This window comes from Saccharomyces eubayanus, chromosome II, assembly GCF_001298625.1.
Source record: "Saccharomyces eubayanus strain FM1318 chromosome II, whole genome shotgun sequence".
NCBI lineage: Eukaryota > Fungi > Ascomycota > Saccharomycetes > Saccharomycetales > Saccharomycetaceae > Saccharomyces > Saccharomyces eubayanus.
The window spans coordinates 1,240,464-1,254,840 of NC_030977.1; the positions used below are offsets into that span (position 1 = coordinate 1,240,464).

Genomic DNA, 14,377 nt, shown 5'->3' on the forward strand with positions numbered 1-14,377 from the left:
GATATTTTAACGTAATGGAAGTTTAGATTTTCAATACAAGTAATTCGAATCTATGCCTATCACTTCCCTTTTGAAAGGATCGCACCCCACGCACCCGCTCATATAACTATGCAAGTGACCACAAGCTTCATATTTGCTATAGTCTCATTCTGCCTGTCTGCCTCTTTCACACTGGCTCAGAATGATGCAAGAGCTACGCCAGGCTCCGATTTGCTCGTTTTGAATGAAAAGAAATTCAAATCGTTCATCGACTCTCATCCTTTAGTCCTTGCAGAATTCTTTGCTCCATGGTGCCTGCATTCCCAGATCTTACTGCCTCATTTGGAAGAGGCTGCCTCCATCTTAAAGGAGCACAACGTTCCAGTCGTTCAAGTCGACTGTGAGGCTAACGACTTGCTTTGCTCGCAACAAACCATAATTACCTATCCAACTTTGAAAATCTTTAAAAATGGTCACATTTTTGAGGGTCAAATCTACCGTGGTGCCAAGATTACTGACGACATCACTCAGCACATGATACAACTGTACGAAGCATCCGTCATTTATTTGAATTCAGAAGATGAAATCCAACCATTCTTGGACAATTCCACTTTACCCGTGGTCATAAGCAGAGGTTTAACAGCCTTGAATGAAACGTATCAAGAAGTGTCACTGGACTTGAATGACGACTACGTTTTCCTATCCCTTTTGGACTCAAACGATAAGTCGTTGTCAGTTTACTTACCAAACGCCACTGAACCCATCCTGTTTGACGCCGATGTGAGTTCCTTAGTTGGAAATCCTATCGCCCTGTCTCAATGGTTGAGGGTGGTCGTTCTACCTTATTTCGTCGATGTCACGCCCGATCTTTTCTCCAAATACATCTCTAGTAGTTTGCCTTTGGGTTACTTTTTTTATACTTCTAAGGAAGAACTGGATGATTACACTGAATTTTTTACCGAACTAGGTAAGGAAAATCGTGGCCACATAAATTTCATTGCTTTGGACTCTGCTCTGTATCCAAATCATGTCAGGTTCTTAAATATGAAGGTGCAGTTCCCCTTATTCGCTATTCATAACATGATCAACAATCTGAAATATGGATTACCACAGCTGCCCGAAGAAGAGTATTTGAATCTAAAGAAACCACAACCATTAGATAAAGATGCGATCGTTCAATTGGTCAAACAATACCGTGAGGGGACTGCTGAACCAGTTGTCAAGTCAGAAGAAATTCCAAAAGAACAAAACTCCAATGTTTACAAAATAGTAGGCGACACGCATGATGACATTGTTCATGATGATAATAGAGACGTTCTTGTCAAGTATTACGCCTCGTGGTGTGTTCACAGTAAGAGATTCGCGCCCGTTTACGAAGAGATTGCAGATGTTTTTGCCTCAGATGAGTCCATTCGTGATAAAATCTTAGTAGCCGAAGTAAATTCCGGCCTAAACGATATCATCAGCTTTCCTGTCACGGGATACCCAACTATTGCTCTCTACCCTGCAGGAAATAACTCCAAACCTGTTGTTTTCAACAAAATTAGAAATTTGGAAGACGTGTTTGAATTCGTTAAGGAAGCAGGTACCCATCATATTGACGGTCAAGCAATCTATAATGAACTTCACAAAGCAGAAGATTCCGAAAACGTTACAGAAGATACAGTGCATGACGAACTGTAGTCGATAAATAATACACATAAATAGCGCACAGCTCTAAAAATTGTTCGCTCACATAGTTTTGACTGGTTCATTGAAGTTAATGCGTACTAACCATTGCACAGGTAGTGTTACCCGCCTTTCTCTCGTACATTCTTACCTTTATTGCCAGCGCATCTACCACAACGTTTATATAGAAGTCAATAACATATCCTAGGAGGGAAACAAAAGGGAACATTTATTTGTATTGTTGCCCGAGACCAAGATTTTTGTAATCTTTCACAGAAATTGAGTCCCAATGTTATCCAATATATACCTTTTCTTCACTTTTTTTGCCGCAGTTTTAGCTGGCTCTTTAACGGATTTGGAAATCGGTGTCACTAAAAGAATACCCGTGGAAGAATGTCAAATCAAGGCAATGCCAGGTGATAAGGTTGAAGTTCATTACACTGGTTCCTTATTGGAATCAGGTACAGTATTTGACTCAAGTTACCCAAGGGGTTCCCCCATTGCTTTTGAACTAGGTGTTGGCAGAGTTATTAAAGGCTGGGATCAAGGTGTTGCTGGTATGTGCATTGGCGAAAAAAGAAAACTGCAAATTCCAAGCTCTTTGGCTTATGGTGAAAGGGGTGTTCCTGGTGCCATCCCTCCAAGCGCTGATTTGGTGTTCGACGTTGAATTGGTGAGTGTGAAACCAGCCGCTTAAGAAAATGAACAATTGTTTGTAACTTATAAATGTATGCCGATGCACATAGTATGTATGCTAAAGGCTCCTTTATACATTGAAAACGGATTGAAATGAAATATAAAACAGCTTTAACCTTTTTTTTAGTTTATTACTTTATTCATAATATTCAATCCAAGTCCTAGTAAATAATAACTACTTCCACGGAATCGAGTAAATAGTAAATGTCATATTTAGTGGGTCCTTTTAAGTAGTTTGTTAGGCCTTATTATCATTGGTAAACATTTTCTGGGAATTCGGCTTTAAACTGTCAAAAAAGTCTTGAAAAAAATCTTCAAAAGAATTAAATTGATCAACGTCAGGTATCATGAAATGACTATTGGATGAACTTTCGTGCAAAGTACCATTGTTTGTAAAGGAGTTTGTTGGTTTCACTCCATGTGAACTCGTTGATTCTATGGACCTGTTAGCGGCCGTTAAAATCGTATCAATGTCATTATTTTCTTGCGGAGATAATGGGTAATTACCAACATCAACACGGGTTTTACTTGTATCAATTATAGATTTGATAATTTTTCCAACATTATCAGTAGCCTCATTCATTTTCTCCCCTATGGTACTCAAGTGCCAATATACTTTTGTACAAAGACTTAAGAGTTGTTGACGTTGAGAAATATCGAACCAATAGAGATAGTCACATAGTGTTAAGCATGCGTAAACCAGTTGATGGCATGTAAAAATAGGAGCCCCTCTTATTAATGTAGGTGGTAGCCTTAGGAATCCTTTCAACAGTGAAAACGAATGTTCTTTCATTGTGTTGAGGATCAGCTTTAAAAATTTCTTGTTGCTTCTTAAGGTAGAAGGAAATTCTGAGATAAAAGTACGGCATATCATAATATGATAGAAATCGAACGTGAACAACAATACGCCTCCCCCATCTTTCGTTAACAGCTCTTCCCAGTTCTTCAACCAATAATTTAATTCTGCGAAAACAAAAACAAAAGCAGTTTCACCAGTACCATACATGCCGTTATCGAACTCACTTAAGCATTGTATAAAATAATCTTTGAGGTTCATAAAAATCCCGTTCACGATATCGCCCAGATTTATTTCACTGATTTTGATATCATCACCGAAATTAGCTTGAGGGAACTTTGCTACGAGTTTATTGAACTCCTTCAACATGCCGTCTTGTTCCCTAATATCTCCGTAACTAATTGAATATTCTAAATAGCATGCGGTTAAAGAGTTCAAAATTCTTAAATGATAAAGATCTTCCGAGTTATATTCTTCCTTTACTAAAACTCTATCTTTTATTTGATAAAAATCAATCACATGTAGCAAACTATTGAGTGCAAAATTGCTTAAGACTAGAGAATTGAATTTTAATTGCCTATACCTCTTCGCCTTTCGAGATATATGGAACATACAGCAATACAGTATAGCTTCAATGTCAAATGCGGTTAACTTTTCAAACATAGTTAAGGTGTTCGTTAAGAGTCTCTCTACCAATGGATATAATATCTCTTGTTCCTCTGCATATTTATCATTGTCAGCAAAACTCATGGCAATGATGGTAAAAACACTCGTGATAAATAAGTGCGAATGAGCATATTCCACATCTATTTCTTTTCTTCCACCTGGAATAATCCAGAAATGTGATCTGACTAAAAACTCTTTGGCTAGTTTATGACATAATTCCTGATGGTTCTCATAAAAGTGGAGAAAATTCACTCTTGCCACTGCATACGGTCTTTGTTGTCCGGCTAGCATTGCTGCCTTGGATGTGGCCTTAGACGGAAACAACCTTTCATCGATATCGTCCAATAACTTCAAAGGAGATTCTTTCAGCTTGAATCCATTCAAGAAAAGGCTCTCTTTGCTATGTTTCCCTGATTTTTGTATTTCTTCCCCGCTGGTAGCAACGTTTGTATTGTTTAAATTTTCTGAGTTTCTTCTGTCCTCTTTTCTGTTTCTAGCATCGCTGCTATTGGAGAACTTTGTTGATGTAATTATTGAGTCCATTTTCTGGTGTAGAGATTTTATATGATCTTCTAATGAAGAAAGTCTTTCATTGATTACATAATTATTGATCATGCCCATTTCGTTTCTTCCAGCACTACTTTGGCTTTCGTTCGAAACGTCTCTGCTTGAGTGAGAGAACGAAGCAATATTGGAATTAATAGAGCTAATCTTCTTCAATAAACCATCCTCACGTAAGGTGTTCATGATTTCATTATCTTTGTTTTTAGACAAAGAACAATCAAGTTGTAGGACGTTACACCTATAGCATTTTCCGATAAAAGGTTCAAAGTCGCATCTCGTTTTTACTCTCCTGCAGGTATCGCAACTAAAGGTTTTTCTTTTCTTTCGAGGTTTCTTGTTGCCATTAATACTTTGAGGGCTATTTGCTTCACTTGCTTCACTTGCTTCATTTGTTCCATTGGCTTCATTAACTTTGGGACTGTCTTCAGGATGATTGATGATAGAACGGATGCTATTACGTACCCTGCCGGAACCTGTTTCATTTTTACTAGTCATCGGTAAATCATTTCGTATGGGATTCACTGGGGCATTCGGGTTAATGTCCATATTCCTGGTGTTCACCGAACCGAGATGTTATAGAGTACTGGCTACCGGAAATATATCGGCAAAGTGATAAATTGGCCGCCTTTTCCAAGAAGAGTTATGGCACAACAAGAACCCTGAATCTTATGCTTTTATTTGATGAGCTCAGTTTTCATAAGTGATCTACTGCTATTACTACTCAAAAACTGTCAGAATAAGTCGGTAGGGTAATACGTCACAATAGAATAGTCGCAGAATAGTATAAAATAGCGTGCGTTCAAAGCGTGGTATTGACCCTAGGTGACTGCTAGTTGTGTAAGACAACCAAAGTTTACTGCAAAATATATCTTTGATAAGAACTAAATAATATGGCGAGTATGTATGGAAGTTTTTCTGTTCAGAAAACAATTGCAAATAATATTGTTAATACAGTGTAAACCGAGGTCTTGAATATATCAACAAAGATATCTTTTGGAGCACTATTCTCCATCTTTTTTGAACCGCCTTGGCTCCTAGTGTTGTTTTTTCCCTTTTCCTTTTTTCCTGGTTCACTGCTCGATTCCTGTTTGCCTAACACGTTCCCATCTTCGTCAACGCTTAACATTTTTCTTTTCATACCAGAAGTGCATTCAATTTTACCACCTCTTATGATTGAACGGCCATGTTTTGGAGTAGTAAATTCTTCACAATTTAATTCATCAGATGAACTCTTAATGTAGGCGCTGCCTTTCACCAACTTTAATTCTGGGAAATCTATTTTTTGAAAGCTACCTTCAAAATAGATAGCGCCACCAATCTGTCTAAGCTTGGGGAAGAAATCAATTTTAATCAACTCGGTGTTATTGGCAATCATCAGCCCCCCTTGAATGTCGGTGACATTTGAGAAGTTTACCTTTTTCAAGTTTTTATTATCTATTAGACCCAAAGTTCCTTGAACCTTGGTCAAAAATGGGAGTTCCAAGCTTGAAAATTGATTCTCGATGAACTCCAGGGAACTGTTGACTGATGCAAGCTTAGCGACATTAATCTTTGAGACGTCTTTAACTGTCATGTTTTCAACTGTGTGTAAACTACTCAAATCAAGTTCCAGCTCTCTAGCATTAGAGTGAACAGTTAGTTGTTTAGTAACACTTTCTAGTTTGGTAAACAAAGATTCTAAGAACCTGTTGTTGTTAATATTGAAAATATCTACTTCGTTGACATTATTGAAGTAATCAATAGACGTCAGTGCTGTGTCAGATATTACTATGCTTTTTACCTTTTTGATATTTCCGTTGATGACAACACTACTTAAAATTGGCAAAACTTTCCAGTCAATAGTACTGACTTCTTTCAAAACGGGTAGGTCCAAGGACACAAAAGCGGTTAAACTTTCTAGCTCTAGTTTTCTTAAAGATTCTAAGTTGTAACCTTGAATCCTAAAAACATGTTTATTATTCTTAACGATCAGATCACCTTCGATCTCTTTTATTAGACCTAAATCAACCATTGAACCACTAAAGTTGCTTGAAATCTCGATGTTTCCCATGACCTTCCAACATTTAGCTTGCAAGTCAATTAGATTGGCAGCATTTTCGATATAATAGAAGCTCTTCTTACAAGCATCATCTATTTTTGTATCCTTTGTTGGGTTAATCGTTTCAAAGTTAGTTTTTTCCTTTTTAGGAACGGTTGCATTTGTGTTTACCAATACAATGTTGTGATCTAAAATATTCAGGTCATTATTAAAGTTTTTTGCTGTTGAAGGGTTAATCAACTGCAAAACTAAGAATAAAAATCCTAAGATTGTATTTAAACAATTCAACATAATTTCTTTTCCTTGGTTTATATTTACTGGTACTTCCTTCCTAAAATAGGATGTAGTCAAAAAGAGTTTGTATTCTTTTCAGTCCTTACTTTATAATTTATAGTTCCAATAATGCCACAAAATAATTTTTTTGAGACACTTTGATGACGCAAGTATCACAAAATTAAAAGGCTTAAGGGACAAAGAAAACGTAAAAAAGGAAAGAAAAAATGAATGAAAGAGAGAAAAAGAACACAAGAAACAGGCAGTTAAAACGCATGACTTTTTATTGTTTGTTATGTAATTCGGCTCATTCACACTTAATCAATTAAACAAGAATGAATAAAAGGAGAGAACTGAAAATCGAAATATACACATATATCTACTTTAAACGAAACCTTTCCTTATTGCTTCAATCCTGAGTGATATTTCTTCAATAAACACCTCATTAAAACCGGGAACGTTTGCTTCTGTTTTGATGAATTGCTTTAGCATTTCGTCTACGTATTTTCTTGTTTCATCATCACGCGCACGATCGTACATTCTATTGAGAATATGAGACACAATATTCTCCAAATAATCAAACTTTTCTATCTTTAACGCTTGAATATCGTTTTTCTTATGCTTTTTGTTATGATTAGAAGGCGTTATCATTTCGATTTCTGTTTGTAAATGTGGACAACCTGAATCTATATCCATTCCTGAATCCAGCTCAAAGACAGGTTTATTGCATTTTCTAAATGACGAAGAGTTTGGGTTTGTGATGGGTGTCACAGTTTGCCCATGTAAGTAAGGGCTCTCCATATTCAGGGATGAAACTGGAGAATCCTGTGTAATGGGGGATAGTTCACTCTTAGAAGTTTGTATGGCAGTTATCCTGGTGGATTCAAAATTCCAAAAGTCTTTCCCCCTCAAGGTGTTACTATTTTTATATAGACGATTCTGAAGAGGGTATTTCGGAATTTTTGTATATCTCTCTTGAACCTTCTTTTGTTTAATCAATTCAACATCACTTTTCAAATTCGTTATGGTAACGTTTCTAATAAATTCAAACGATAACAAGTCATATGCAGATGGCCTATCAGCGGGAGCTTTAACAAGACATCCAGCAACAAACTCCTTTGCTGCATCCGAGAAAGAACCTTGAAGTTTTGGAGGTTTCCTCTTTGGTAGGTTAGTCATAACTTTCATCGGATCGTATTTAGATAATGGCGGCAAACCTTTAAGTAGTTCATAGGTGGTAATTCCTAGGGACCATATGTCAGCCTTTTCATTATACCCATCAACTTCGCAACAAACAACTTCTGGAGCCATCCAGTAAGGTGTTCCAACAAAGGTATCCCTTTTCATGGTGGAACGGATGTGGCCACTTACTCCAAAATCTCCCAACTTAACCATACCTTCTTCGTTTAGTAAGATATTAGCCGCTTTAATATCGCGATGAATTTTCCTTTGTTCATGTAGATATTTCAAACCCAAAGTGACTTGATGAATAATGAACGAAACTTTTTCTTCTGGTAATCCATTGACATAATTTCGCTTCAACAAATCTGAACATGATCCACCACCACAATATTCCATAACAATCCACATAGAGACATCCTCCAACATTGTAGTAATATAGTTGGTAATAAGTGGAGATTTTAACTCCGCAAGGAAAAATATTTCTTGTGCCAACAGTTCGATGTCTTCATCAGAATGCTCTAGGTTAACTACTTTGATTGCCACAATTTCCTGAGTGGTTCTATCCATTGCTTTATAAACATCACCGAAGTTACCTCTACCAATACATGATTGAATGGAGTACAGTTTTGATGGAGGGGTTCTTGCTTTAATTGACATCACTATATGGTCGATTTATTTTGTTTCTTTTGTTCTTGTAGTAAATGATTTAGCTAATAAAACACTAAAATTATAACGCAAAACGGCGAATTCCTTCTTTTTTGAGAATTTTTTGCTAAGATGATTGACTAGCCAGGTGTGTTACTAAATCAACGATATAGGGAAAGGCAAATAAAAGAATACTAGCTGGCTTTTTTGGATAGATAGATTATTAGAACAAGCAGCTAGAACCTAAACAAAAAATACTACAATGTTTCTCAAAATATTCATTATAATTGGCAAACAGAATATAAATGCCAGGAATGGATACAATAAGAAGGAAGCACTATCCCATTCCATGTCAGAAAAAAGAACAAAGAATTTGTGTCTGCATTATTTTTACTTCTCTTTTTCTTTGGTGGCTGATCTCGGACCGCATGAAAGGAACCACGCACAACAAGCGATTTGAAAAAAGAGCATAGTAATAAGCATAAAAAAACGAAAACAAAAACAAAAAATAAAAACTGGAAATTAAAAATTAAGAATTAGAAATTAAAAATTAAAGATACTGCCTTCAACTATTTTTTGTCCTTTTTGGCCAATTTTAAAGACTTATGCATTGATAGTAAATTTGTCGGGGAAATTAAATTTTGAGAAGATTTAGGAATGGAACTCAAACTCCATCTCTTACTTGCGGAAGCACTACGTTCAGGTATATTCACTTTCAAATTTTGTTTCTTATTATGAGCAGCTGTGCAAGGCGTGCTAGAAGGAGTATTTAAATGTGGACCTGATTGTGGGCGAGCAGTGGCGGCTTGGAAATTTCCGTACATTTCTAGTTTGGTCTCCCAATATTCTAATACTTTTGGAGACCAATTTGTAGTGATCTTGGGTAGTTCATCTATATAAATGCCGTTGCATAATAAAAACTCTGTAATGAAGAATATCGGGATTCCGTTAATAATTTCGTAATGTTTTAAAGAGTACTGGAAAATGGATGGATGGTTCAAGTCGTTCTGCTCTTTTTCGCTTGTCGTTAATTCTCTTAAAGAATGCTTGCTTTGCGCAATAGCTCTTTGCATCATGAAGATGCTATCTAAATGGATAGCCTTGATCAGAGACTTTAAGGAAGTTTCTTTGTCCTGGTTGCTATCGATAACAAATTTTTTAAATTGGTATTTATTAATAATGTATCTCGATCTTTCCAAGTCCGTGGAGTTGGATGTTATTTTCTTTGTCGATAGATTGTGGAGATTGCTTTCGTAAATGGCATTGATGTTACTATTAGAGACATTGTTTTGTAAAAGATGTATTAGTTCTATCGAGGTGAAATTGTCTAGTGTTAAGGATCTAACTTTAGAGATGTGAGAGCCTAAAGATCTATGCACGCCTGAACATTTGATACATAATATGCATAATAAATTGATTGAAACCCACTCCACGGTTGCAGTGCTATTACAATCACAGCATTTCAGATTTGACTTATCAAGATTGCGAACGATTGTCAATAGCTCATCCTTGTTGGAAGGTCCCGTATTGGTGAAAGGAATGTGCTGAGTATGTTGTTTGGACGATTCAGTCTTTGATGGCATGCGACTTTTACTGTTACCATCACTGTGAACGCGACGAGTACGATGATAAAAATGATGAGAATGCGTGGTTTTCTGTTGGTTCCCACCAAGGCCAGATGAGAGGTGTGTGAATGACAGTTGGGCTGGATGACGTGGGAATTTTGGAGGTAAGGAAAGAGGTAACTGTAGCAATACCAATATTTCTTTCGCGGTTATTAATGAAGCGATGCTTTTTACGATAATACGACACACGTCGGAACCCCAATCCGTCTCGTAGCGTTTCTTTAGTAGTTTACATCGAAGAGATTTAAGAAGAATATTAGTTAGCTTTTGCGTGTTGTTGTACCATAAAAAGTGATGCGGTGTTGCTAGTGTTGCTGCTGCCATACCTTCGATGGACAAGGACACGACATTTCGATTGGTATTAGTGCTGTAATGATCCATTACTCGTGAAGCATGCAGGCAAATCTATATCAAAAACAGCCGTTGCAGCAATGTTACCTTTATGCTTCTGTTGAGAACTCGTCTTCTTTCTCTTCCAAATAGTGCTTTTTTTATTTTTTTATTTTCTTTTCGCTCTGCTTCAAAATACAGCTACAATAATAACAATAACAAAAACCCAGCTTCCAACAAATGAGCGTTAAAAACGACATTCCTTTAAATCTAACTTGAAATCTTAAAAGTGTGCTTAGCGAGAAAAGAAAAAAAAGAGAAGAATCAGATAATTTTCATAGATTTAAATTATTATTAGATTAAAAAATTTTAAAATTAGATATTGAATTAATACAGGTAAAAATTATAGAGAGGAAAACAAAAATAAACATAGATAAGTTATTTATTCATCTTCTTACTAATATTCCAATACAAGTGAACGAACATGGAAAGATTGTAATGTAACCTTTCCAACATATTTTTTTTCCCTTCTTTGGTCCCTTCAAGGAAAGAGTGGTCTTTCTTCTTGTTCTATAATAATATTATTAAAAAAGCACATAAAAACTTCATTGTAGCGATTATAAAAAAATTTGGTTTTTTCGAAATTATAGGATAATAATGTCTCTAAAGTCAAAAATTAAAGAACTTAGAATAAGAAAGCGACACCGGCAGCGACGGCAGCACCGAAGACACCAGCACCCAAAGCGTTGGAAGCAGCAGCACCGGTGGAGATCTTGGTGCTGGTGGAGTTGGAGCCGTTAGAACCGTTGGTAGAACCGTTGGTAGAAACGTTAGCGGCTTGGACAGCGGCAACAGTAGCGAAGGCAGCGACGATGGTCTTGAATTGCATTTTATATGGAGTGTAGATGGAACTTTTGTTTATTGATGATATCGAAAGGAGAGATGAGAAAGAAACCTAGGAACAGTAAACAAATAATGTAGGAAAGATGGGAAAGATAAACTCGAGATTTTCTCGAGTTCTTTATATATGGGGGAAAGGAGAAGAAATCCACCGCGATGACACACACAGCACCAAATCGCCTGTAAATAATAACGTGAAAAAAAAAGCGATGATTTTTTTTTCTTCCCTGAGCTCTATTTCTTTTTCCCACACGGATATTCCGCTTGCAAAAGAAAAGACGTGGCTCGGGACCTTTGCCGTTTCGGAAATAGACTTTGGCGTTCCACGCCCAGAAGCGGCCAATCAGGCCAATCAGGACCCCCAGATAAGGCCGCACGGCCTGCGGCGAGGGCGTTTTCCTCGGCACTTGAAGAGGCCGAGCACCAGGCCCAGGCCCTTAGCGCGCCCGATCGGGAAACTGTGTTGCTTGTTCGGGACAGATCCATCGGAAAGTAGGCAGGTCCAGATCCGCGTGCCATTCCGCAAAGCGCCAAAACGGGCGCGGGTAATGGACACGCGCAACCACGCGTTTTTCCGGGCCGGTGAGGGGCACCGCACAAGCACGAAGGCGCGTACTGCCCCGGGCTGGGGCGATATAATCTTTGTTCCCGGGTCCCACACTTTCTAATCTTCTCTCTCTTCTTTTTTCTCTGGTTTCTATTGTATTAAAGTTATTAGCAAGCGCCTACTCTGTCCGACCACATAGTCATTTCGAAACACCAGCAACCACAACACAAGATCACGCTTCAAAAACTCACACTATGCACGCCCGCGATTGGTTATTGGTCTTCATTGCAATTTTCGTCCCCCCATTAGCAGTCTGGCTGAAGAGAGGGTTCTTCTCTAAGGATCTGCTCATTAATTTCCTGCTGTTTTTGCTGGGATTCTTCCCTGGTTTGATCCATGCCATGTACGTGATTAGCTGCCACCCATACGAGGAAAACGAGGCCTCTGGGTACTCGCACCTATCTTCCACTGACGATAACTATGGTAGTTTAGCATAGGAATGGCCTCCCTTCTCTTCCCGCCCCTTTTCTAAAGTCGTACAAAGTGACTAGATCTAATTTTGTTTTTTTTTGGTTTTTATTTTCATTTTTCATTTTTCTATATTCATGTACGTGTAAAGTGAATAATTGCGTGATGATGGCAAGGCAATCTCATCGCATTTGGGCTAAGTAAATTTATAGTTTTTAATATTATTCTTTTGTTTAGGTACCAGAAAGAGAAAAATACTCTGGCCAATTGCGCGTAATGGATCTATTGGGCGATATAGTAGAAAAAGATACTTTAAACGTAGTCGAAAGCAACGACAATGATGCTCCTATGGCCAGCAACTCCAAGACGGGATTCCCTGAATTGTACAGACCCCAAAAAATATCTTCCTGGAAAGAAAGATTAAGAGAGAAAAGAGCTCAAAGGAAGGACTCTGGGGCTAAAGAGGCTAAAAAACAACAAGTGGCCACTGCTGCTCCGCGATCCGAGGCAAAATCCATTCATGAAGAAAATATCAAAGTCTTGCAGGAGATGACCGATGAGCAAATAATGAACGAACGCCAGGACCTGTATGATTCGTTGGATCCTAAATTGATTGCCAATCTTCTGAAAAACATAAACAAGAGAGCTAAAGACGAAACCGATACTCCATTATTTGCGGAAATAGAAGGTGCGTCCGGCACCTGGGTCGGTGGCAATAAGCAAGGCATTAATAATCTACCGCCTTTGGAAGACGAAGACGTGGATGCTGCTTTAGATATCAGACCTAAATCTAGTACGAACGCAAAGCACGTTGCATTTGAAGAAGAAGAAGAAGAAGAAGAAAACGATAACGATGCCGATGATGTTGCGCCTTTGGATTTCCAAATGGCACAAAGCATTGATCACATGAAAAACGAAGATCTTTTCAAAGACGTTCATTTCATAAAGGAAGAGAAGCAAAACGAAATAGATTTGGAGAAACTAGACATCAATGACCCTGATTTCAATGACAAATTGCACGATAAGTACTTCCCGGATCTGCCCAAAGAGGTCAATAAACTGAAATGGATGCAGCCTATCCGCCAGGAGGAAAACAAAACTCGCATTATCGAAGACGTTTTCGAGTGTAGGTTCGATTTTAGCGGTAATCTTGTTCCACCCACAAGACAAATAGAATCTACCGTTCATTCTGGCTTGCACCATCATAGCGACTCGCCCGAACTGGCTGGTTACACCATAGTCGAGCTAGAACATTTAGCAAGATCTACTTTCGCATCTCAAAGGTGTATTGCCATACAAACCCTGGGGAGAATCCTTTACAAACTAGGCCAAAAGAGCTACTACCAACTAGTGCCGGAGATCGATGCAGAGACATACAAAGAAGATGGGAGTATATCCAACGTTATGGATAAGATTTATTCCATGTTTTGGGATTTGATTATAGATGGCAAAATCATTGAATCACTGGAAATTGCCTCGGATGAAAAATATACTAGAAATCTATCAGTAAGAAATTATGCTATTGACGCACTTTGGCTATGGAAACAAGGCGGCGGAGACTTTAGAGTCAAGAAATAGCTAGCAAGCACTATTACGTACGTATGTATAAAAAACGCGTCTTTATAGTAAAAACAAAAAATGTATCTCTTAGATTCAGGCTTTTGTAGCTTCTTTTTCAACAAAACTATCTCAGGTATCTTCACTTCCATGGTCTTTCAATTTCTGCATATTCTCAATCACCCCCCACCCGCGCACCAACCACGCTGTGTGTCTCAAGCCCAACCGAACCAAACTTGAAAGAAGAACTCTGACTAGCCTGATTCATGATCGGGAATGAAACACGTACAAAACAGTTGGCGTTAATATAGGACATACTAAAAGGAGGGGAAATGACATAAGGAACAGAAATAAGGAAAATCCAATCTCGAAGGTCTGATAAAACAGGAGAAGCGCATGTATAAAATATTCATGCGAAAGCGAAAAACAATTAAAAGTAGTCG

The 14,377-nt window shown here is 37.9% G+C and overlaps 7 protein-coding genes across 7 annotated transcripts; 4 read left to right on the forward strand and 3 right to left on the reverse strand.

Annotated features, from left to right (window-relative positions):
- Positions 1-1,936: 1,936 nt before the first annotated feature.
- FPR2 (peptidylprolyl isomerase family protein FPR2) lies at positions 1,937-2,344 on the forward strand (the record flags this gene model as incomplete). Its single annotated transcript, XM_018363907.1, has 1 exon — positions 1,937-2,344. One exon carries the CDS (start codon positions 1,937-1,939, stop codon positions 2,342-2,344), a length of 408 nt encoding a protein of 135 aa, XP_018224036.1.
- Positions 2,345-5,288: 2,944 nt separating this feature from the next.
- On the reverse strand, positions 5,289-6,698 carry SPS2 (Sps2p; the record flags this gene model as incomplete). The annotated part of the gene is made up of 1 exon (XM_018363908.1): positions 5,289-6,698. One exon carries the CDS (start codon positions 6,696-6,698, stop codon positions 5,289-5,291), a length of 1,410 nt encoding a protein of 469 aa, XP_018224037.1.
- Positions 6,699-7,064: 366 nt separating this feature from the next.
- SPS1 (putative serine/threonine protein kinase SPS1) lies at positions 7,065-8,519 on the reverse strand (the record flags this gene model as incomplete). Its single annotated transcript, XM_018363909.1, has 1 exon — positions 7,065-8,519. The coding sequence occupies one exon, from the start codon at positions 8,517-8,519 to the stop codon at positions 7,065-7,067; it is 1,455 nt and encodes a 484-aa protein (XP_018224038.1).
- A 557-nt stretch (positions 8,520-9,076) lies between these two features.
- AGE1 (GTPase-activating protein AGE1) lies at positions 9,077-10,513 on the reverse strand (the record flags this gene model as incomplete). Its single annotated transcript, XM_018363910.1, has 1 exon — positions 9,077-10,513. The coding sequence occupies one exon, from the start codon at positions 10,511-10,513 to the stop codon at positions 9,077-9,079; it is 1,437 nt and encodes a 478-aa protein (XP_018224039.1).
- A 935-nt stretch (positions 10,514-11,448) lies between these two features.
- On the forward strand, positions 11,449-12,030 carry DI49_0684 (uncharacterized protein; the record flags this gene model as incomplete). Its single annotated transcript, XM_018363911.1, has 1 exon — positions 11,449-12,030. One exon carries the CDS (start codon positions 11,449-11,451, stop codon positions 12,028-12,030), a length of 582 nt encoding a protein of 193 aa, XP_018224040.1.
- Positions 12,031-12,163: 133 nt separating this feature from the next.
- Positions 12,164-12,406, forward strand: SNA2 (Sna2p; the record flags this gene model as incomplete). Its single annotated transcript, XM_018363912.1, has 1 exon — positions 12,164-12,406. The coding sequence occupies one exon, from the start codon at positions 12,164-12,166 to the stop codon at positions 12,404-12,406; it is 243 nt and encodes an 80-aa protein (XP_018224041.1).
- A 247-nt stretch (positions 12,407-12,653) lies between these two features.
- RBA50 (Rba50p) lies at positions 12,654-13,955 on the forward strand (the record flags this gene model as incomplete). Its single annotated transcript, XM_018363913.1, has 1 exon — positions 12,654-13,955. One exon carries the CDS (start codon positions 12,654-12,656, stop codon positions 13,953-13,955), a length of 1,302 nt encoding a protein of 433 aa, XP_018224042.1.
- Between the last annotated feature and the right edge of the window lie 422 nt (positions 13,956-14,377).